Source organism: Eulemur rufifrons, chromosome 9, assembly GCF_041146395.1.
Source record: "Eulemur rufifrons isolate Redbay chromosome 9, OSU_ERuf_1, whole genome shotgun sequence".
Taxonomy (NCBI): Eukaryota; Metazoa; Chordata; class Mammalia; order Primates; family Lemuridae; genus Eulemur; species Eulemur rufifrons.
This window is the reverse complement of record NC_090991.1, coordinates 1456561-1479484: the sequence shown is the minus strand read 5'-3', so window position 1 is coordinate 1479484 and position 22924 is coordinate 1456561. Positions and strand designations below refer to the sequence as shown.

The 22924-nt window shown below is 36.3% G+C and overlaps 1 protein-coding gene across 2 annotated transcripts in view; it reads left to right on the top strand.

The window, feature by feature from the left end:
- AKAP10 (A-kinase anchoring protein 10) overlaps positions 1-22924 on the top strand; it is a 70195-nt gene that overhangs the window by 829 nt on the left and 46442 nt on the right. For both annotated transcript variants that reach the window (XM_069483194.1, XM_069483193.1), the window contains exons 2-4: positions 7625-7672; positions 13387-13569; positions 16963-17520. In XM_069483194.1, coding sequence (XP_069339295.1) covers positions 7625-7672; positions 13387-13569; positions 16963-17520 — 789 coding nt within the window. The remainder of the gene's footprint in view (positions 1-7624; positions 7673-13386; positions 13570-16962; positions 17521-22924) is intronic.

Below are 22924 nucleotides of genomic sequence, written 5' to 3'. Positions count from 1 at the left end.
GTGAACGAACTACTTATATTTCTGATTTTCAGTTGTAATAGCCGCCCAGTTTTTAAGTAGAGGCAGCCTGATTTTGATCCTGGGTAAGGTTGTTGTACTTCATTAAAAATACATTTCCAAAGTGAACAAGTGTGGGTCTTTGTATGATAGTGGTTCTTCTATCAATTCTTGTTGCTTCCGAGAAAAGTTACCAGACAGAAACTGATTTTGGAAAAAGCACTAAATGAAATCAGGGTCTTGGGTTCACATGACAGCTTTCCTACTAATAGTACCCTGGGACAGGCCATTTTACCCACGTTTCTCTCCTCTCTCTACTGAGAATTAGATGATTCCTAAAGGGCCCATTCACCTCTTTAAAGAATTCCTCTTCAGTAGATACAGGGTTTGGGTAACTGATGCTAGGTGATTAATGAATGAAACAGTGCAGAATGAGTGGAACCAGCAAGATAGTAGGAGGAAGCTTATTGGTAAGGTAAGGGTGCAATTAATAGCTCTCTAGTTTGTTTGACAGTTTTGAAGTGGTTGGTCTTTTTTTTTTTTTTTTTAAGGTAGAAAAACATTCTGAGACTGATGAAGCATAGAAGTGCAAAAGATTTATTAAAAAAAGAATAATGAGGCGAATTGCATGTTGCACAAGAGGCCATTTCTATTTATTTAACAAATACTTTTGAGTGTCTGTAGTCAGGCACTGTGCTAGGTCCTCATGATTGAGTCGTGAGCAAGACAGTCTCTGCACCCATGGAGCTTACTGTCTATTGGGGTAGGTGGACAAACAGGCAAACAAATCTGTGTGTGTGTGTGTGTGTGTGTGTGTGTATTTGGTATATATTTAAGAATTGAGTGAAGTTATGAAAGAGATTAAGAGGAGAAAGCTTTTTGGTTGGGTGTTAGAGAAAGGCTTCAGCAGGTAACCTTGAAACTTAGAGTTGAAGGATCAGTAGGAGGTAACTTTAGAGAGGCCAGGGAAGAGCACTGTAAGCACAGGGAACAATATGTTCAAAGGCCATGAGGCAAGAAAGAGCTTGGTGCCCTTCAAGAAAGGAAAGGTGGCTACTGTGACTGAGGTGTAGAAGTAGGCAAACATTAGGCGATTGAGAGTTTTATAAGCCTTGGTTAGATTTTATTTCAAGTGCGGAGGAATATTTAAAAATTTTAAAAGGATCACTCCTTCAGGAGTGATTTCATTTTATGTTTTAAAAAGATTATTCTAGATGCAGGAGTAGAAGCTGGAGATGATCCTATTAAGGATCCCATCCAGACTTTAAATACTAGGTTTAAGTATCATCTACATGTTGATAACTCCCAAATTCAGGGGTGAGGATCTAGCTTGGATCCTCACCCCTGAATCCTAACTGGTATATCCAACTGTTAGTCCACTTTATATCTCTAATAGGTACTTTTAACTTACAATATGTAAAATTCTGTTCCAGATTTAGCCCTTTTAAACCTGTTCATCATTTTTTCTCTTCCCAATAAATTGCACTTTTGGCCTTTTAATCACTCAGGCTAAAACTTTAGTACATCCTTGAATCTTTCTTTCTCTCCTACTCTGTATCTGATCCATCAGCAAATCTGTTAAGTCTACCCCAGAACATACCCAAATCCAACCACTTCTTACCATCCCTGACAACACCCTGGTCTAGGCAGGCATCACTGTTTAGATTGGGTGGTTAAGGAAGTCCTCTGAGATGACATTCAAATCTCAGGTTAAATGTCAAGAAGGAGCTGGTTTTATGAAGATCAGGGAAGCAGCATTATTTTGCTGTAGCCTTTCATTTGGTTTCCCTTCTTCCATTCTTGACAGCTGTGGTATATTTCTAAAACAAATGTGCAGAAACAGACCCAGGTGTGTATGTGAACTTAGTATATAAAAAGAGTTCCTAGTCAGTTGGGAAAGGATAGACTAATCAGTATATGATGTGGATTTGGCCAAAAAAAAGTTAATTTCCTACCTCCTCTCATATATATCAGGGCTTAGCTAATTTTTTCTGTAAAGGGCCAGATAGTAAATATTTTATGCAGGCTATATGGTTATCTGTCATGCTATTCTCTATCCTTGTTGCCGTAGACAGTATGTAAATAAATGGGCAGGGCTGTGCCATAATAAAACTCTTGACAGAAACTGGTGGTGGGCTGGATTTGTCCCAGTAGGCTGTGGTTTCCCAGTCCCTGATACGTTGAAATACGTTACAGGAAGGTAAGAGCCCAAAATATGAAAAAGCAAAACTTGGAATCATATAGAAGAACACATAGAGGGGAAAATCTGATCTTGGGGTAGAAAAGGATATTTTGAAAAGTAAGATAAAGGAATACACAATCCATATAATATAAATTTGACTACATTAAAATTAAAAACTTCCATACCATAAAATATAGTTAAGATATTTGCAACACAAAGGATTAGTATCTAGAACGTGTATGGAATTTCTATAATTAATAAATAAAAGACAAAGAGGCAGTTCACAAAAGAGGAAACCTAAATGGCCTGAAAACATGAAAGGATGTATGACTTCAAAGGAAACAGGAAATGAATTTAAAACATCAGATACCATTTCAAAACTAATAAGTTGGCAAAAATTAGAAATACCAAAGATAAGAATATGAAGCATGGCTATAGGAGTATAAATTGGTACAGTCACTGTCATTAAAAATGCACATAATTTGTTACCTCAAAATTCCATTTCTAGGGATTTATCCTAGAGAAATTTTTGTTTATGTGCATAGGAAGACATGTACTAGAATGTTCATCACATCAATGTTTATAAATGAAAATTAGGAAATAAAGTAAATGTGCATTAACAGGAAAATGGGTAAATGTGTATTTATAAAAGAATTAAGTAGCTAGAATACATAAGCTAGAGCTTCGTGAATGAACTAGGACTACATCAGTATATGTGTGTAGAATACCATTTATGTAATTTTTTAAATGTGCAGAGTAATCCCATATTTTTAATGTACATTCATATGTAGTGAATGTCAAAAACATTTATGGCAGGAAACCTCTAATTTTGGATAATATTTATCTCTGGGAAGGGGAGAAGATCAATGGGGTCAGATGGTGATTCATAGGAACCTTAAACTATATGTGCAATATTAATACTGGGAGGTGGGAGGAAATAAAGCAAAATGCTAATATTTGATAGTCATGTTGCATGCCATTTTATGTTTGAAGTATTACATAGGAGATATGATTGATAGTAGGAGAATGCTTTGAGGGTGGCAAAAGGGGAACTGTGGAGGTATATTTTGGTGGCAGAATCACTTGGTCATAGAAATGATTTGGGCATGGGAGGTAAGGGAGAGATCATGTTAAGGATGACTTTCAGATTTTTGACCTGAGTAAAAGGTGATGATGTCATTCATGAGAGAAGATGAAGACTGAGGTAGGAACAGGTTTGGGAAAAGATGATGCATTCCATTTTGGACAAGTGGAATTATGGAAGATGGCAGTAGGTGGTTAGCTATATGAATTTGAGATAAAAAAAAAGATTTAGAATGGAAGTGTAAATTTAGGAGTTACAGCACATCTATGGTATTGAAAGTCTTAAGAATAGGTAAGATCAGCCAGGAAATATGTATGTATATGCAGAGAAAAGAGAGGGACCCACCCTTTCCCTGAGAAATTTCCAGTGGGCAAAGGAGGAGAGGTCAGCAAGGGGATAAACTGAGGAGTGGCTAGAAAGCCAGAAGATGGGGCATCAGGGAAGCCATGACAAGTGAGTGTTTCAAGTGAGAGATGCTGGATGGCAGATGCTGCCGAGAGGACTGCAAAGGAACCTTAAACTGTCTGTGAAATACTTCACCCTACCACATTTTAAAATTTTATCTTCCAGACAGCAGCGATCCTACCTGCAATGATCTTAATTATTTCTGTATTAGTCTCCACACACTTCAATATAAACTTCTTAAAAGCAAGGTAGCTGTCGTTTGTGAGCCAGAAGAGTGTCTGGCACATACAGGGAATTCAAATAGTTGAGAGCTAGTTATTTCCTGCTACTAGCCTTCCAACTTTTCGTTTTGTTTTGAGACAGGGCCTCGCTCTGTTGCCCAGGCTGGAGTGCAGTGGTGTTATCATAACTCACTGCAACCTCCAACTCCTAGGCTCGAGGATCCTCCTGCCTCAGCCTCCTGAGCAGCTAGGACTACAGGCATGGGCCACCACGCCTGGCTAATTTTTGTATTTTTCGTAGAGACTGGGTCTCAGGCTGTGTTGCTCAGGCTGGTCTCAAACTCCTAGTCTCAAGTCATCGTCCTGCCTTGGCCTCCCAAAGTGCTGGGATGTCGACAGTTACAAGCCACCACGCTCAACCTAGCCTTTCAATTTTTAATGTTTAAAAGAGCAAAAGTAGAGAGATGGACACATTTTGGCATTACTTATTTTGATAAGAAAAATTTAATTGATTTGATTTCAAATCTTGATTTTCTATGGTAAGATTAAAAAAAGTTTAATGTTGAAAAAAATACAAGAAAAGTAAAGAAGGTTAAAAATAGTCTTCTGTCAGATCCTGTAATAGAGTTCACACTTGGCTTAAGCTGCCAAGCACCTTCCTCTTTTTTTTTTTTTTTTAATTTATTCAGGATATTACGGGGGCACAAACATTTTGGTTACATGTAATGCATTTGCCCCCCCAAGCCAGGGCTACAAGCATGTCCCTCCCCCATACAGTGCTTTCCGCTTCCATTAGTTGTGGGTTTACCTCCCCCCGCACCTGCCCCCTGACTGGCACCCAATGAGTGTTACTACCATGTGAGCGCCTTAGTGTTGGTCAGTTAGTACCAATTTGGTGGCAAGTACATGTGGTGCCATGTTTTTCCATCCTTGTGATACCTCACTTCGAAGGATGGGCTCAGTCTCTATCCAGGATAATATAAGAGGTGCTAGATGACCATAGTTTTTTGTAGTTGAGTAGTATTTCACGATATACCACATTTTATCAATCCACTCATGTATAGACGGGCACTTGGGTGGTTTCCACATCTTTGCAGTTGTGAATTGTGCTGCTGTAAACATTCGAGTGCAGATGTCTTTATTATAGAATGTCTTTTTTTCCTTTGGATAGATGCCTAGTAGTGGGATTGCTGGATCAAATGGTATTTCTATTTTTAGCTCTTTGAGGTATCTCCAAATTACTTTCCATAGGGGTTGTACTAATTTGCAGTCCCACCAACAGTGTAAGAGTGTTTCAATCTTTCCATATCCACGCCAGCATTTGTTTCGGGACTTTTTGATAAGGGCCATTCTCACCGGAGTTAGGTGATATCCCATTATAGTTTTGATTTGCATTTCCCTAATGATTAGAGATGTGGAGCACTTTTTTATGTTTGCTAGCCATTAGTCTGTCTTCTTTTGAAGTGTCTGTTCATGTCCTTTGCCCATTTATTGAGGGGGTTGTTTGATTTTTTTCTTGTTAATTTTCTTAAGTTCTATATAGTTTCTTGTTATCAGCCCTTTATCAGATATGTAGAAAGCAAATATTTTCTCCCATTCTGTAGGTTGTCTATTTACTATGATAGTTTCCTTGGCTTTGCGGAAGCCTTTTAATTTGATCAGGTCCCATTTGTTTATTTTTGTTGCTGCTGTGATTGCTTTGATGGTCTTCTTCATAAATTCTTTGCCTAGGCTGATGTCTGAAAGAGTCTTCCCGACATTTTCTTCCAGAATTCTTAAGATTTCACACCTTAGGTTTAAGTCTGTTATCCAGGCTGGGTGCGGTGGCTGATGCCTGTAATCCTAGCACTCTGGGAGGCCAAGGCGGAAGGATCACTTGAGGTCAGGAGTTCGAGACCAGCCTGAGCAAGAGCGAGACCCCATCTCTTTTTTATAAATAAAAAAAGAATTATTATAAATTTAAATTTAAAAAAAATATATGTCTGTTATCCATCGTGAGTTGATTTTTGTGAGAGGTGAGAGGTGGGGATCTAGTTTCAGTCTTCTACATGTGGATATCCAGTTTTGACAGCACCACTTATTGAATAGAGATTCTTTTCCCCAATGTATGTTTTTGTCTGTTGATTAAATGACAATATGAGGATGGTTTTATATCTGGGGTCTCCATCCTATTTCAAAGGTCTATATCTCTGTTCTTGTGCCAGTACCATGCTGTTTTGGTTACTATAGCCTTGTAGTAAAGTTTGAAGTCTGACAGACTGATGCCTCGCAACTTGTTCTTTTTGCTTAAGATTGCTTTGGCTATATGAGGTCTTCTCTGGTTTCATATAAAGTATAGAATTATTTTTTCTAAATCTGTAAAGAATGATGGTAGTATTTTGATAGGGATTGCATTAATTCTGTAGATCACTTTAGTATGGACATTTTAACAGTGTTGATTCTACCAATCTATGAGCGTGGTAGGGATTTCCATCTGTTTAGATCTTCTACAACTTCTTTTCTCAGTGTTTCGCAGTTCTCCCTATATATGTCTCTCACCTCCTTCGTTAAATATATTCGTAAATATTTAATTTTCTTCGATGCTATTGTGAAAGGTGTTGCATCTTTGATTTGATTTTTGGCTTGACTGTTATTGGCGTATATGAATGCCACTGATTTGTGTGCATTAATTTTGTATCCTGAGACTACTGAATTCATTTATCAATTCCAGGAGTCTCTGGTCCTTTCTTGGATGTTATATTGTTAGCTTCTCTGAAGTAGGATTTTCACTGTTTTGTATGATAAAGGAGCCATTGTATGTTTGTTTTAGAGACAAGTTGTTAAACCTTGCGTGTTAGAAGTGTAGAATGTTTGTGAGTTTAGAATATTTGTATTTGAGGCTATGGGAAGAGTAAGAAGAAGTAAGATATGATACACAACCTAAGAACTCTTTCTTCACTATGCTTCCAGTAGCCAATACAGTGGGTGACACATGGTAATAATGTTGGTTTACATTTATCCTAAATTTACTGTGCTACTTACTCTTCTAAGCCCTTTAGAAGTATTTATTTTTTCTTTAGCAAACCTCTAAAGTAGTTTTTATTATTGATCTAATTTTATAAATTAAGACCCAGATAAGTAAAGTAACTTGTCCAAGATCAGATGGCTTACAAGTGGCAGAGCTAGAATTTGAACCCAGGTTTTATGACCACATTGTCTCTCCATGTCCACTCAACATTTTTGACTGGATGCTGTGCAAAGGTCACTTCCTAAGGGAAACCTTCCCTGACAACTGCCCTGCCCTGTCCCCCTCCAAGGCAGTTAGTCTGTTTTGTTCTAGAACTTTGAATCAGTTAGAATAAAGCTTGTCTGGCCGCTGATGGTTCATGCCTGTAATACCAGCACTTTGGGAGACCAAGATGGGAGGATCACTTGAGGCCAGGAGTTTGAGACCAACCTGGGCAACATAGCAAGACTTCATCTCTTCAAAAAATTAAAAAATTAGCCAGGCATGGTGGCACAGGCCTGTAGTCCTAGCTACTCAGGAGGCTGAGATGAGAGGTTTGCTTCACTTGAACCCAGGAGTTGGAGGCTACAGTGAGCTATGATAATGCCACTGTACTGTAGCCTGGGCGACAGCGCCAGACCTTATCTCCAAAAAAAAAAAAAAAAAAAAAATGCTGTCTGATTTTTACAAAATATAGAATGGATCTCTTTGGCTGCAAAATTTGGTCGTGATGCTCTTTTATCTTCTAGTGAAAGGCAAAGAACAAGAGAAGACCTCAGATGTCAAGTCCATTAAAGGTGAGTTCATTGGCATTCTACTGTATTAAAAAAGTTATATGAGGTGGCTCATGCCTGAAATCCTAGCACTCTGGGAGGCGGGAGGATAGCTTGAAGTCAGGAGTTAGAGACCAGCCTGAGCAAGAGTGAGCCCCTGCCTCTGCTAAAAATAGAAAAAATTAACCGGGTGCAGCGGTGCGCACCTGTAGTCCCAGCTACTCGGGAGGCTGAGGCAGGAGGATTGCTTGAGCCCAGGAGTTTGAGGTTGCTGTGAGCTATGATGACGCCACGGCACTTGCCTGGGCAACAGAGTGAGACTCTGTCTCAAAAAAAATAAATAAAAATATAAAATAAAAGTGATATGCTTTGCATTTATAAGCGCTTTAACCCTGTCATCGTCTCTCTTCTTTTGGTATTAATCATTTCTGCCTTATTTTATAATTATTTTTTATTGTGACTTCTCTCTTTAACCCGTCTATCCTTTAATACATAGCACATAATGGGCTTTCACCGAGCCTAGCGTGAGTTGGCTGTCCCAGTGATTACAGTGAACCAGTGCCCTTATTAATCACACATTGGATTGTTCCCTAAAAGCAATTGTTTGACTCTGTTTAATAAGGCAGACAATGGAGAATGCTCAGCTGAGCAGCCTGTCAGCTGCGGGAGGCACTGCCACTTACAGGGCTTGGTTTTCTGTCCTTTATCCACAAGTAAGGGTGATTACAATTTTTGTTTCTTTATTACTTTGAACAAATAACCTTAATTTACGATTTATTTAGAGTGCTTTGTTAAGATCAATACATTGTCCTTATTGACATAGTTAGAACATGCTTTCCTTAGATTGTAATTTCTGCTGAATTTTTGACTGATTTCATTATGTCCAGTGTACAGAGATTGGAATGGGAAAATCATCATGGAAATTGTTTCCATAATCATTTCGTAAATATTTACATAAAATCTGTAGATTACTGCTTATTTAGATTTTTTTTATAAAATTGAAGATGTAAATTTATTAACATAGAAAAATGTTCATGATATGCTTCAAAAAGGACAGTTAGATAAAAATTTGTGTATGACAAAAACATACACAAAAATCAAGAACGATATCCATCAAAAGTTTAAATATATTTTTAAGCAATAGTCAATACTTTTTTGATTTTTTTTTGTTTCTACCTTTTGATATTTTTTGTTTTAATTTTTTTCCCCCTTTCTTTTTATTCTGAGGGTATAACCAGTACATACAGCGATTTCTATTTTTGGGGGAGAGGAAGATGTACCATCTCCCACTCTTACACTGACCTAAAATATGTCTGTTTCTTCAGCTGAGGAGTTTTACTTCTGTTCTCTGGAAAAAACAGAGTAAACTGTCTAATCTCTTTCCCATAAACCTTCAATCACAAATATTTAAAAATAATTTGATGTTTACCAAAATTAGAAGATGATGTCCAACTTCTAAGGTATGGTCCCATTTGCACTTTTACAAAAAGAATCACATCCAAGACCAAATGTGCTTTTTTAATGGCAGCATAAACAGATATATTTTCAGGAAGGAAGTTCAAGGCTTTTTTGGGGGGGTTTCAGTTTCCCCCAATTAAACATTTCCTTTTAATGCTAAGCCTACACCATCCAGAGATTTGTATAAGATGGCATGTAAAAATTACCATCAAGATTTATATAATCCTCTTGAGTGCAGTCATTAGATTTTACTCATCCCCATATCTTCAGTGCCTGATAAACTGAAGTTTTAATAAATATTTTTTCCTGAGCAAAATACAGAAGTGAAACATATTTTTAAAAACTCATAAAACTATAAAACTGTTAAACGTAGAAAATATGCTCAATTTTATAAATACTTTATATATTTAGTGTTTCTCTAACAACATATTTCACAATTAGAGGAATGCAGCTTTCAAAGTAGAAAAACCACTTCATGTGATGATAATGCCTAGTAACTCTACTGCCAAAAATTCCATTTTGTCCTGTCTTGGGGCAGGGAGATAGAAGAAATCCTAAAAGATCAGCTTGTCTAACACCAAAGCTCTTCATTTATTACTCTGTAACTAGGCACAGCTATCATCAATGTCACTGACCACGAAAAGTATTCTATTCCCAGTCTACCATTTGTACCTCAACGGTTACATCTATAATTCTGTGACAGTTTTTGTCCTTACTATAAACATGGTGTATACCAAGTTTTTCTTATACTTTGTTTTGCCTGAAATTTTCTGTTCTCTCTTGGATTGGATAGTCTGGTACTGATTAGTTTCAAAGGAGATGGGTTACCTATTCTGTGTTGAACCATATCACCAACCATATCACCCAAATGGCCTCCAGTTGTTTGATGGATAGCAAGTCAATATAGACTAGTCATGCTGAAGAAGGTAGTAATGGTGGCTTCTCAGAGAAACTGGTTCTGTAAGTTAACTTTACATTATTCATTTAGATTAGTAATACTTGAACCCCAAATTCAAATTTTTTGAATATGTTTAAAAAGCACAAAATTTGGGTTCTGGCCGGTATTTGAACAATAAGTTTTTATGTAGTCTGGTAATGATCAGTTTCAAAGGAGATGGGTTACCTGGGCCTTGAGGACTTTCCTTTTTGTTTGCTAGTATGTTTTACTCATTCAAGAGGTTTAAGGGATTGGGAAGGAGAGAGGGGTTTGGACCTCCCCGTAGATCTGGTCTTATTTAAATTTTTATTTCCAATGTATGTATGTTATATTGCTAGCATTGATTCTGTATGCTCAATTTGATAGAGAGAGACTATAATTTGTGAGATTTGTAAAATTAGGGGAAAAGTAGGTAACTTACAGCCTGTTGTCTTCTTACTTCTGATAACTTAAAGCCAGTTGGATTGCACAATAGTTGAAACTGCGTTGGCATTAAAGGCTTAAAGCCCTTGGCAAGCAGAAGCCTTTGAAGACTAGATCTGACTGTAGAAGAAAGAGGGAAATCTGATGTTCTAGGTAGTCAGAACAGCAGTCTTCCACTTTAAACTTTGCCACTAGCAGTATGACCTTGCGAAGTCATTTAACTTTCTTCAGATTCTTCCTTCATAGAATGATGGGATAGGCCTAGCTAATTTCTGAATCTCTACCAGGCTAAAAAATTCCATGCTTATACTCTTTATGACAGTACACAATCTCTGCTTAGCATTTGTTGACTTAACCTTAGGATAGTACAGCAGCAGTATAGAAGTAGGCCCTCAAGAAGTTTGCAGTCTGGTTAGAAAGACAAACTTAAACACAAAGCAGTAGCAAATAAATCAAAATAATAATGGCTATCATTTATGGAATACCTCTTCTGTTCTAGGCATTAGACAAAACTGTGACTATAACAGTGAACAAAAAATACTTGAATCCTGCCCCAATTGAACGTACACATTGGTAGTGGAGAAGATCATTAATCAAGTAATTCCATAGATGGCTTGGGCTAGATTGCTAGTGATGGAAATAAAGAGATCTGGGTGGATTTGAAAAAGAAAAATTAGGAGGCGAAATGGATAGAACTTCATTATTGATTAAATATGAGGTATGAGGGAGAGAGATATTTAAGGTTTATACCTACTTTCTGGCTCGCTCAACAGAATCAAACTGGGAAATATGTCCAATTTTGGTGTGTTGGGTGTGAAGTGCTTTTGAGTCTTTCACTTCCATATTTTGTCTTGTACACACAGTAATTCTAGGGTCTGAGTTTTCAACCAAAGGTAAGAAAGTGATTTAGAGTCTAGTAGACCTAGGTTGAAACCCTTCTTTATTGAAATGGGTCTTTACTAACTCATTGACCTAGGGCAAAGCATTTAACTTTTTTTTCACTTGTGTCCTTATCTCTAAAATGAGGAAAATATGGTCTTTCAGGATTGTCGTGAGAACTAAATAATGTCCAAAAAAAAAAAAAAAAAAGTGCACCGAGAAACTAGTATAGTGCATGGTATATATTAATAGTAGGTACTCCATTGGTAGTTACTGTTAACTAGTTTTAACATAGTAGGCTCTCAATACGTTGAATTAGTCAAATTAAGTGAAGTATTGCAGGGAATTCAGAGGAATTTGAAATCAGCAAATGATTTCTGAAGTTTAGGAAAGACTTCATGAAATGGGACTTGCCCTGTATAAAAGGTAAAGAATAAGAAGGATTTGAATGAAAGATTCTTTCTCTTTTTTCCCTACCAAAACAGCTTCCGATTTCTTTGAGTATATATTGGGCAGAGGGACCATCAGATAAGTAAAGAGAAAGTCTTTCAGAAAGATTGAGAAGAGGTGATAGAGGGCTATGAAGACCAGAAAAGGGAGTTGAGACAGAATACAGGGCTATAGGCTTTTGAGCAGGATATTGGTGCTCTAAGTGTGGTGTTTATGAAAGGTTAATCTGGAAGAGTTTTGTAGATTTGTAGACTGGAGACCCTAGAAGTTCTTTTGTTGTAACACAGAAAGACCTGTACTAAGGGTGTGGTGTTGAAAATATACAGGTAAGTAAACGTTTAAACATCTTGAAGGAAATAGTCAACAGATCTTGGCGAGTAAACAGATACAGTGAAAAAGCAGGGACCAAGATTTTGAACTTTGGAGACTGGTGGATTGAACAGAGACGGCGAAATTGAGAAGGAGAATTAGTTTCGAAGATGATGTTACAAGTTTGATGTTTAGGCAAATTGGACTTGAGAAAGTAAAGCCAAAGTGGGAATAATTAATAATTAGAGATACAAGACCGAAGCCCAGGTCACAGGGCAGGTCTGAGATACAGGTCAGGCGTTTTTCATCTGTTCTGCAGAGGGGTGCCCTAGGAGCTGTTGCCAAGAGGGTCCACGCTGAGGGTATGAGTAAGACTTTTCTCTTGAATTAGCCAGAGTTACTCAGCTTTTATCTACTTTGCAGATATATCAGAGTCTGTATTTTGTTAAGTTTATTTGTGGGAGGAAGAAAAGGAGGTTACAGCTGGAAAAAAAGGTTTGAAAAGTATTGCTCTAGTAATAATTGGAGGTTTGAGAATAAATGTGCTTTCTAGCAGATAGAATAAAAGAAGAAAGAAAGCCTCAGGAAGAAGAGGAGTCAAGGAAGGAGACCACGTATGATGCAGTGGGCATTTATAATAAATGTGTACTAAAACAATGAGAGGGGAGCCAGGTACGGTGGCTTGTACCTTTAATTTTAGGGACTCGGGAGGCCAAGGTGGGGAGGATCGCTTGAGGCCAGGAGTTTGAGACCAACCTGGTCAACATAGCAAGACTCTCTCTCTCTTAAGAAAAAAAAAAAAAATTAAAAAAAAAAAAGAAGATCATTCTCAGCATGGCTGCTTTTTAAAAAAATAAAAATAAAAAAAAAAAAGAATGAGAAGGATGAGCAGATAAAGAAATTAGGAGAGTGTGGTACTGTGGAGACCAACGGAAAACAGAATATTGGGAATGAGTGGTAAAAATAAGTTGCTAGCTCTAACAAGAGAAGTTAAGGGGGGAACCCTTGTACAAAGGAATTAATTGTATTTTACATAATCATATAAAATATAATTAAGAACAATTAAGGCAATTTTGAGTTATAAATAATATTAGGTGTTTCTTTCCAGTTTTCTGCCACTTAAGTTACTTTTCCTCTTAAGTATTTTTTATTAAGTATTTTTATGCTGACTTAAGAGAGGAGTTACAAAATTTAATTTTTAAATTTCTCTGAAAGCCCTCTTATGAGAGTTTTAGATTATCAAATTATGTTTAATTCTTAACAATTTTTTGAACAATTACAGCTTCGATACCTGTACATTCCCCACAAAAGAACACTAAAAACCATGCCTTGCTGGAGGCTGCAGGACCAAGTCATGTTGCAATCAATGCCATTTCTGCCAATATGGACTCCTTTTCAAGTAGCAGGACGGCAACACTTAAGAAGCAGCCAAGCCACATGGAGGCTGCTCATTTTGGTGACCTGGGTAAGTAACTATCACATTTTGTTAACTTTTAATAAGAGAAGGGATTTGAGTGCAATACGATATGGAAACTTCTGTCATAGGATACTGAACTATATAATTGGAAGGGGCTTTGAAAAATGTATTTAAACTGAAATAACAGCCACAAGTATAATGAATGGTGCTATATTGTATCACTATAAATATATAAAGCATGCCCAGTAGCAAAATGAGCGATTTCCAGCAGAAAAAATACATTTGATCACTAAACATAAATATATGAAAATGATGTCTCACTTCACTATTACTGAGGGAAGTGCAAGTTAAAATAATGAGTTAATGGTCCCCTAACACATTAGCATATATTTAAAGTTTGATGATTTGAATGTTAGTGAAGATGCAGGGAAATGGCCACTCCCACTTAGTGATAATATAAATTGGTGAAGACTTTTTGGAAAGCAGTTTGTAAGTATTTATCAAAATATGAAATATGCATGCCATTTAGGCAAAACTTCTCTTTCTAAGACCTATCCCTCAGAAAGACTCACCTGTATGCACAGAATTGTATATATAAGTATGTACAAGGCTATTCATTATAGTATTTGTGATAGCAAAAAATTAGGAACAACATATCAATATCTGTTAATAGAGAAATAGTCAAATTGTGTACTCTAGAATACAGCATAACCGTTTAAAAATCTAAAGACATGGCAAAATGTCTAAGACATTTGTTAAAGTGAATGTTAAAATGAAAAAAGCAAGTCACATAGCAGTATGTATGGTAAGATCCATTATGTTAAAATAACTTCCCCCTTCTGAGTATTTGTTACCCAGATTTCTGCACTTATAAAAATTGCATATCATGTTGTCAGAAATTGAGAAAAAAATCCATGGATGAATTGACTTCTAATAAAATTAGTTCCTCTTTTGCTATCTCTCTCCGCTTAGTATTTGTGTATATTCAAAGCCAGGGTGTTACTGTCTTTGTGGGTCATACTTAGCAATGTACTGTGAACAAAATGCATGTAGGGAAAAAGTGCAAATAGGTCCCAAAATAAAATTGTAGGTTTTACTGGATCACTCAGACATTGCTGGTGGGAATGTAAAATGGTATAGCCACTCTGGAAAACAGTTTGGCAGTTTCTTATAAAGCTAAACATGGAATTACCATGTGACCCAGCAATTGAACTCTTAGACATTTATCCCAGAGAAATGAAGACTTTATGTTCACATAGAAACCTGTACACAAATGTTCATGGCAGCTTAATAGTGAAAAATTGGATGTCCTTCGACAGGTGGATGAATTGGTACATCCATGCCATGGACTATTAGCCATAAAAAGGAACAAACTATTGATACACAAAACCATTTGGATGAATCTCAAGGGAATTATGCTGAGAGACAAAAGCCAATCCCAAAAGGTTATATACAGTATGATTCCATTTGTATAGCATTCTTGAAATGACAAAATTAGAAAAAGGAATGGATTAGTGTTTGCCAGATGTTAGGGACAGGAAGGTGAGAGGGGAGGGGCAGGTGGGTGTGGTTACAGAGGGACAACATGAGGGATCCTGTGGTGTTGAAATGGTTCTGTATCTTGGCAGCAGATACATGAATTATACGTGTGATATAATTGCATAGAGCTAAAAACAGACACACAAATGAGTACAGGTGAAACTGGGGAAATCTGAGTAAGACTGGTGAATTGTTTCATTGTCAAAATCTTGGGGTGATATTATACTATAGTTTTGTAAGATGTTACCATGGAGGGAACCAAAGGGTTCATGGGATCTCTCTGTGTTATTTCTTACAACTGCATGTGAATCTACCATTACGTCAAAGAGTTTAATTAGAAGAAATTGTAATTTTTGCAAAAGGTCAGGATTTCATCAAGTTCATGAAGTGCTGTTGACAACGATGGCCTAGTTGACATTGACAATAAGATGGTCAGCGAGGGCCGGGCGCGGTGGCTCACGCCTGTAATCCTAGCACTCTGGGAGGCCGAGGTGGGCGGATCGTTTGAGCTCAGGAGTTCGAGACCAGCCTGAGCAAGAGCGAGACCCCATCTCTACTAAAAATAGAAAGAAATTATATGGACAGCTAAAAATATATATATAGAAAAAATTAGCCGGGCATGGTGGTGCATGCCTGTAGTCCCAGCTACTCGGGAGGCTGAGACAGGAGGATCCCTTGAGCCCAGGAGTTTGAGGTTGCTGTGAGCTAGGCTAACGCCATGGCACTCACTCTAGCCTGGTCAACAGAGTGAGACTCTGTCTCAAAAAAAAAAAGATGGTCAGCGAGAATGATGACACATGAAGTGCTTCAAAAGAAAATGATCTGAATATCAAAGGATTAAGAAAAGCCCTTTTGAAAAATTGATGAAACCCTCAGTTGGTTTTATAAAAATGACCCTCTCTATGATCCTACTATTAATGCCAAAAGGTTTTTTTGATTTTTTTTGTTCATATAATTTTTTTTGTTTATGTAATACTTAGCTTGTGGTTATAATTATAACCTAAATTTAGTTAAATATAAAGTATAATTTTTTTAATTAAGCTTAATTTCATTTTTTAAGATAAATTCCCAATGCTGCTCTTTTTTATTAATAATGCTGAGAGTTCATAACATCTTTGTAGTTTAATCCAAACATCCACGATTTTTCCTCAGCATAAGTGCCTGCAAGTGGAGTTACTGGATTGAAAATCATGCAGTTTGTTAAGGCTTTGCTGTTTGTTCCTGAGTGCTCCTCCAAAAAGGTTTTGCCAGTTTGCACTCTTACCACAAGTGGATGAAGTTGTTGCCTGTTTCCCTTTTCCCTTGTTAGTGCTTGTTGTTATTTTTTGAAAAACCGTCTTCCAGTTTGACAGGCAAAAATATCTTGTATTCATTTGCTTTTCTGGGATTTTTAATGAGGTTGATTATTTTTCATATTTTTATTGGCTCTTTTTCTTTCTTTAAGAGTAGTATCATAAGATTTTTTTTTCTTAAGAATTTACATGGCATGAATTTGTATTGAAAGAGATATATCTACCTGTATTGAAAGAGATATATCTACCTGTTGGGTAAGGTGAACACTATTTGGGTGATGGGTACACTAAAAGCCCCGACTTAAGCATTCTAAAAGGTAGCCATGTAACAAAAACATTTGTACCTCCTTAATATTTTGAAATAAAAAAAGATATAAGTATTAATTGAGTACCAAAGAACTTTTTAATAATTCAGATAAGTTTTGAACAGTTGTTTCTTTACTTTGTTTAGAAACCAAAACCATAGTATTTCTAGTTTTATATTCATTTTAATTAATAGGAAGTAAACTTTATTCAAGACTTCTGGTACTTCTGTTTCTAAAGGTGATTAGCTAGTCTGTCAATTTGAAATTATTTGTTACTGAATGAATTCTTTTGCTCTGTCTTTTAGGCAGATCTTGTCTGGACTACCAGACTCAAGAGACCAAATCAAGTCTTTCAAAGACCCTGGAACAAGTCTTGCACGATACTGTTGTCCTCCCTTATTTCATTCAATTCATGGAACTTCGGAGAATGGAGCATTTGGTTAAATTTTGGTTAGAGGCCGAAAGTTTTCACTCTACAACTTGGTCACGAATAAGAGCACACAGTCTGAACACGGTAAAGCAAAGCTCACTGGCTGAGCCTGTCTCTCCATCTAAAAAGCACGAAACCACAGCCTCTTTTGTAACCGAGTCTCTTGATAAGAGATTGGAGGATTCTAGCTCAGCCCACTTGCTTATGACTCAATCAGACGGAATTGACTGGAATAACAGAACTAACAACACTCAGAATCACTTGCTGCTTTCCCAGGAATGTGACAGTGCCCATTCTCTCCATCTTGAAATGGCCAGAGCAGGAACTCATCAAGTTTCCATGGAAACCCAAGAATCCTCCTCCAGATTTATAGTAGCCAGTAGAAATAATCCCGCTTCTCCACTAAAGGAATTATCAGGAAAACTAATGAAAAGTAAGTATGTGATTTTCTTGTGTGTTTCTCTCTCTCTCTCTTTTTTTTTAATTCACAAAGCAGAATTTAAGATGAGGAATAAAAGGGTTGGAATAGTTTCTTTTCTCCTCTACCTGCCTGTGAATTTGGGTAGATTTGGAGAGTGGAGTGGAGTCAGATCAGGGTATGAAAAAGGAGCAGGAGAAATATCTCGTGGGATGGAATCTTCTAAGAAGTGTGTATGCAGAATTAACAAATGAAGAAGGATCGATTGTCTCACCTTTCCCTTCCACAGATTTTGAAATCAAACCATTATCTAGATAGCCTTATTCCTCCCTGTCTCAGTCTTAATTTTATTGCTATTTTACTGCACTTTGCAGATAAATTTTTCTATCGTTTTTTAAATCGCTAGTAGGCGACACTTACTGAGTTCTGTTCTAAGTTCATGTTTGGGTTTGATTTAATAGTTACAACACCTCTGTGACATAGAGGTGCTATTATCCCATTTTACCATGAGAAAGCCATGGCTTAGAAAGGTTAAGTAACTTGTCCGAGGTTATACAGCAAGTGTGAAGCTAGAATTAAAACCCAAGCATTTTGATAACAGCATGTCTTTTCTATTACTTTAGCAATTACATATTCTTATTTCTTAATTATCACCTTCTGGAATTTTAAATAGCATCCATGTTTTTCTTCTTCTCTTTCATCTTGTCTATACTTTGACTCTCAAAGGGCCAGGTGATTTCTTTAGACCTTTAATTCATTGATTCTCTCTAAAAATGGGTCTCAGCTGCTACTGGATCAATTTTTAGCATGTTATTTTCATCTTAACATTGTAAGCCAGGCATGGTAGCATGAGCCTGTAGTCCCAGCTACTTGGGAGGCTGAGGTGGGAGGATCACTTGAGCCCAGGAGTTCAAGACCATCCTGGGCAACATAGAGAGACCCCGGCTCAAAAAAACAAAGTTATTGAATCTTTCATTTCTAAAAATTGGTTTTTTTCTTCAAATTTGCTTGATCATTTTTCATAGTTTCTTGTTCTTTTCACCCTTCATCCCATCTTTTATTTCTTTAAATTTATTGAACATATATACATTGTCTGATAATTCTGCTGTCTATAGTTTTTGTGGATCTGATTCAGCATTTCTTTGTTTCTTCAGAGTCACACTCTTGGTGGCTTGTGATTTTAAGTGATTTTTGGCTGTCAACATGTTTCTTGGACTTTTATCTGTGGGATTCAGTAGGTACTCTAAGTTATTTCAGGAATATTTGCATTTGCTTTTGCCATATCCTTGGGCCTGCTTCACTACCCACCTGGCATCACTTAAAATGAAATTTTTGCCTTGGGTACTGATACTAAACCTGTATGAGTACAGGCTTGTACTCACTGTAGAAATATGATTGTGTTTAATTATGTGGTATTGTCCCAGATGCTGCTGGGGTATTAATAGGCTATGTGTTAAACTTAAGGGGTTACCTCTGTAAAAACCTCCAAGATTCTGAATTCCAAAATACTGCTGACCCAAATGTTTCATATAAGGGAACTGCCTGTACTTGTTTCTGCCTCCCATTGTTTTCCTAACTTACTACAAGCTCTGATATACTTTTTTTTTTTTAATTAAAAAATTTATTTATTTATTTATTTATTTATTTTTTTGAGACAGGGTCTTACTCTGTTGCCCAGGCTGGAGTGCAGTGGCGCAATCATGGCTCACTACAGCCTTAAACTCCTGGGCTCAAGCATTCCTCTTGCCTCAGCCTCCCAAGTTGCTAGGACTACAGGCATGTGCCACCACGACCAGCTAATTTTTAAATTTTTTGTAGAGGTGGGTTCTCACTCTGTTACCTAGGCTGATCTCCAACTCCTAGCCTCAAGCAATCCTCCAGCCTCAGCCTCCCATAGTGCTGGGATTACAGGCATGAGCCATTGTGCCTGGCCAACAAGCTCCAATATACTTTGAAAAAGCATTTTTAGGGAATTCAGTATTAGGAAGAGTTTCTTTGAACATTTAGTGTGGGCTATTTCCGGAAATGGAAGTCCAAAGTCTGTTTCTTTAATTGTGATACACTTTATTGTCTTTGGAAACTGTCTTTGCTTTGGTGATAATTTATTTTAATAAAAAATAGAAATAGCAGTGGAGTGATTAAAAGAGTACTAGTTATTTTCCTCTTTCATTAATATATTTAAAATGTATAAATAGTTAAGTTTGACCGTTTTAAAATGTATGCTTGTGTGAGTTTTAACACATACACAGATTCCTGTAATTGTTACCACATTGAGGAAAAAGAACAGTTAGTTCTATCACCTTTGTATTCAAACCCTCCTCTATCCCATCACTTGGCAACCACTGATCTAGTCTCCATCCCCACAGTTTTGTCTTTTTTAGAGTGACATGTAAATGAATTTATACAATATGTAACCTTTGAGGCTGTCTTCTTTCACTACGCACTATAGCTTTGAAGTTCGTCTATCTATTGATAAAAAATCTATCCATTGTTATCTATTGTTCATTCCTTTTTCTTGCTAAGTAGTATTCCCTTGTGTGTGTGTACTAGCCATTCACCTATTGGAGGATATTTGGATTGTTCTAAGTTGTTCATGATGATAAATAAAGCTGCTGTAAACATTTGTGTGCAGGTTTTTGTGTGGACATAAGTTTTTATTTCTCTAGGGTAAATGCCTAGTAGCGTCTTTGCTGGATTATATGGTAAATGTGTACATAATTATATAAGACACTGCTAGTCTTTTGTAGAGTACACCATTTTGCATTCCTACCAGCAATCTGTCAGAGTTCTAGTGGCTTCATTTTCTCACTAGCACTTGGTATACTCAGTTTTTCTTTCTTTGGGGTTTGTTTTTTAGCCATTCTAATAGATGTGTAGTGGTATCTCATTGTGGTTTTAGAATGTACTGCCTTTACATTTCCCTAAATGGCTTAATGATGTTGAGTGTTTTTTCATGTGTGTATTATCTGTATATTTACTTTGGTGAATTGTTCACATTTATCCTCCGTAATTTATTGGGTGGTCTGTTTTCTTATTGTTGAATTTTGACATTCATATATTCTAAATGTAACCTTTTTTGGCTATGTGATTTGTAAATGTTTGCTCCCAGTTTATACTTGACTTTTTATCAGTGTCTTTTTTTTTAATTAAGTCCAATTTTTTTTATTAAGTCCAACCTTTTCTTTTATGGATTGTGTTTTCAGAGTCATATCTAAGAGCTCTTTGCCTCATAAAAGGTTATGAAGGTTTTCTCATATGTTTTCTTCTAAAGTATTATGGTTTTATACTTTACATTTATTAATAGATATATGATCTTTTTTGAGTTACAAGGTGTGAGAGTTAGGTCAAGTTTTTGGTTTTGTTTTTTGTTGTTGTTTACTTTTACATATGGATGTCCAGTTGTTCTAATACCATTTATTGAAAAGACTACCTTCACTGAATTGCTTTTTCACCTTAGCCATATTTGCCTATTTCTGAACTATTTGTTCTGTTCTATTGATGTGTTTATTCCTTCATTAAAACCATTCTTTTGATTACTGTAGCCTTATATTCTAGTAAGTGTTAAAACTGGATAGTGTGAGTCTTCCAAGTTTTTGTTTTTTTTTCGATTTTGTTTGGGGTGTTCTAGTTTTAGTCCCCCCCCCCCAATAAGTTTTAGAATAATTTTGTCCACATCTAAAAAAACCCTGCTGGAATTTTTATTGGAGTTGCATTCAATCTGTAAATTAGTTTGGAAAACATTTACATCTTAATTGTTAATATATTGAGTCTTAGAATCCATGTGTGATGTACATCTCTCCATTTCATAGGTCTTTAATTTCTTTCCTCAGCATTGTATGCTTTTCAGCATACAGATCCTTCATATGTTTTGTTAGATTTATATCTGAGTATTTCTCCTTTTTTCTTTTTGGTGCTGTTGTGAATGGTATTCTCTTTAAAATTTTGTTTCTAGTTTTTCCATGGCTTGTGTATAAAATATGATTGAGATATATATATGTGTATATATATATATTTTTTTTTTAATGATTCATTGTCTTGCTTTGTCACCCTAGGCTAAAGTGCAGTGGTGTCATTGCAGCTCACTGCAACTACAAACTCAGGGGCTCAGGTGATCCTCCTGCCTCAGCTTACCAAGTAGCTAGGATTAAGGCATGAGCCACCACACCCGCATGTGATTTTTATATGTTGACTTGGTATTCTGTGACCTTACTAAACTTATTTATTTTTAGGAGCTTTTTTGTAGATTGCTTGAGATTTTCTATGTGGATAATAATGTTATCTGTGAATAGGAAAGGGGACAGTTTTATTTCTTCCTTTCTAGTCTTTGTTTTTTCTTTTTCTTGCCTTATTCCACCACTAGGACTTCCAGTACCATGTTGATTAGGAGTGGTGAGAATGGATATTCTTGTTTCTGATCTTAAAGAGAAAGTATTCAATCTTTTACCATTAAGTATGAGGTTAGCTGTAGGTTTTTTTGTATTAATAAATGCATTTTATGAAGTTGATGGTTTCCTTCTCTTGCTAGTGTGCTAAAAATTGTTGTTTTGAATCATGAATGGATGTTGAATTTTCTGAGATTGTTTTCTGTAGTCATTTGATATGACCATGTGGCTTTCCTTCTTTTGTCTGTTAATATAATGGATTGCATTGATTGATTTTTGAATATTGAATCAGTGTTACATACTTAGGATAAGCTCCACTTGGTTGTGGTGTATTATTCTTTTTAAATGTTGCTGGACTTAATTTCCTAATATTTTGTTGAGCATTTTTCCGTTTCTTGTACTGCCTTTGTCTGATTTTGGTATCAATGTAATGCTGGCCTCATAAAATTGAGTTGGAAAGTTTTTCTTCTTCCATTTTCTGGAAGAGATTGTGTGGAATTGGTGTCATTTCTTTAAATGTTTGGTAGAATGTGCAAGTAATGCCATCTGGTCCTGGAGTTTTCTTTTTCAGAATATTTTATACTGTGAATTCCGTTTCTTTAATAGATACAGGACTATTTAAGTTATCTATTTCTTTTTGAGTGATTTTTTAGTGTAGTCTGTGGCTTTCAAGGAAATAATAATACCTGCCCAAATTTATAGCAGTCCCTTATTATCTTTTATTCTTATTTGTAGTGGTATCCCTCTTTTATTCCTGGTGTTGGTAATTATGTATTTTTGTTAAAATTTGTAGGAGTTTATCAAAAGAACCAGCTTTTGGTTTGATTTTTCTCTGTTTTCTATTTTTAATTTCATTGATTTTTCTGCTCTTATTTCTTTTCTCCTCCTTGCTTTGGGTTTATTTTACTCTTTTTTTTTTTTTCCTTGTCTCTTCAGGTAGAAACTTAGATAACTGATTTCAGACCTTTCTTTGCTAAGATAAGCATTTAATGCTGTAAATTTCCTTCTAACCACTGCTTTAGCAACACTTCCACAAC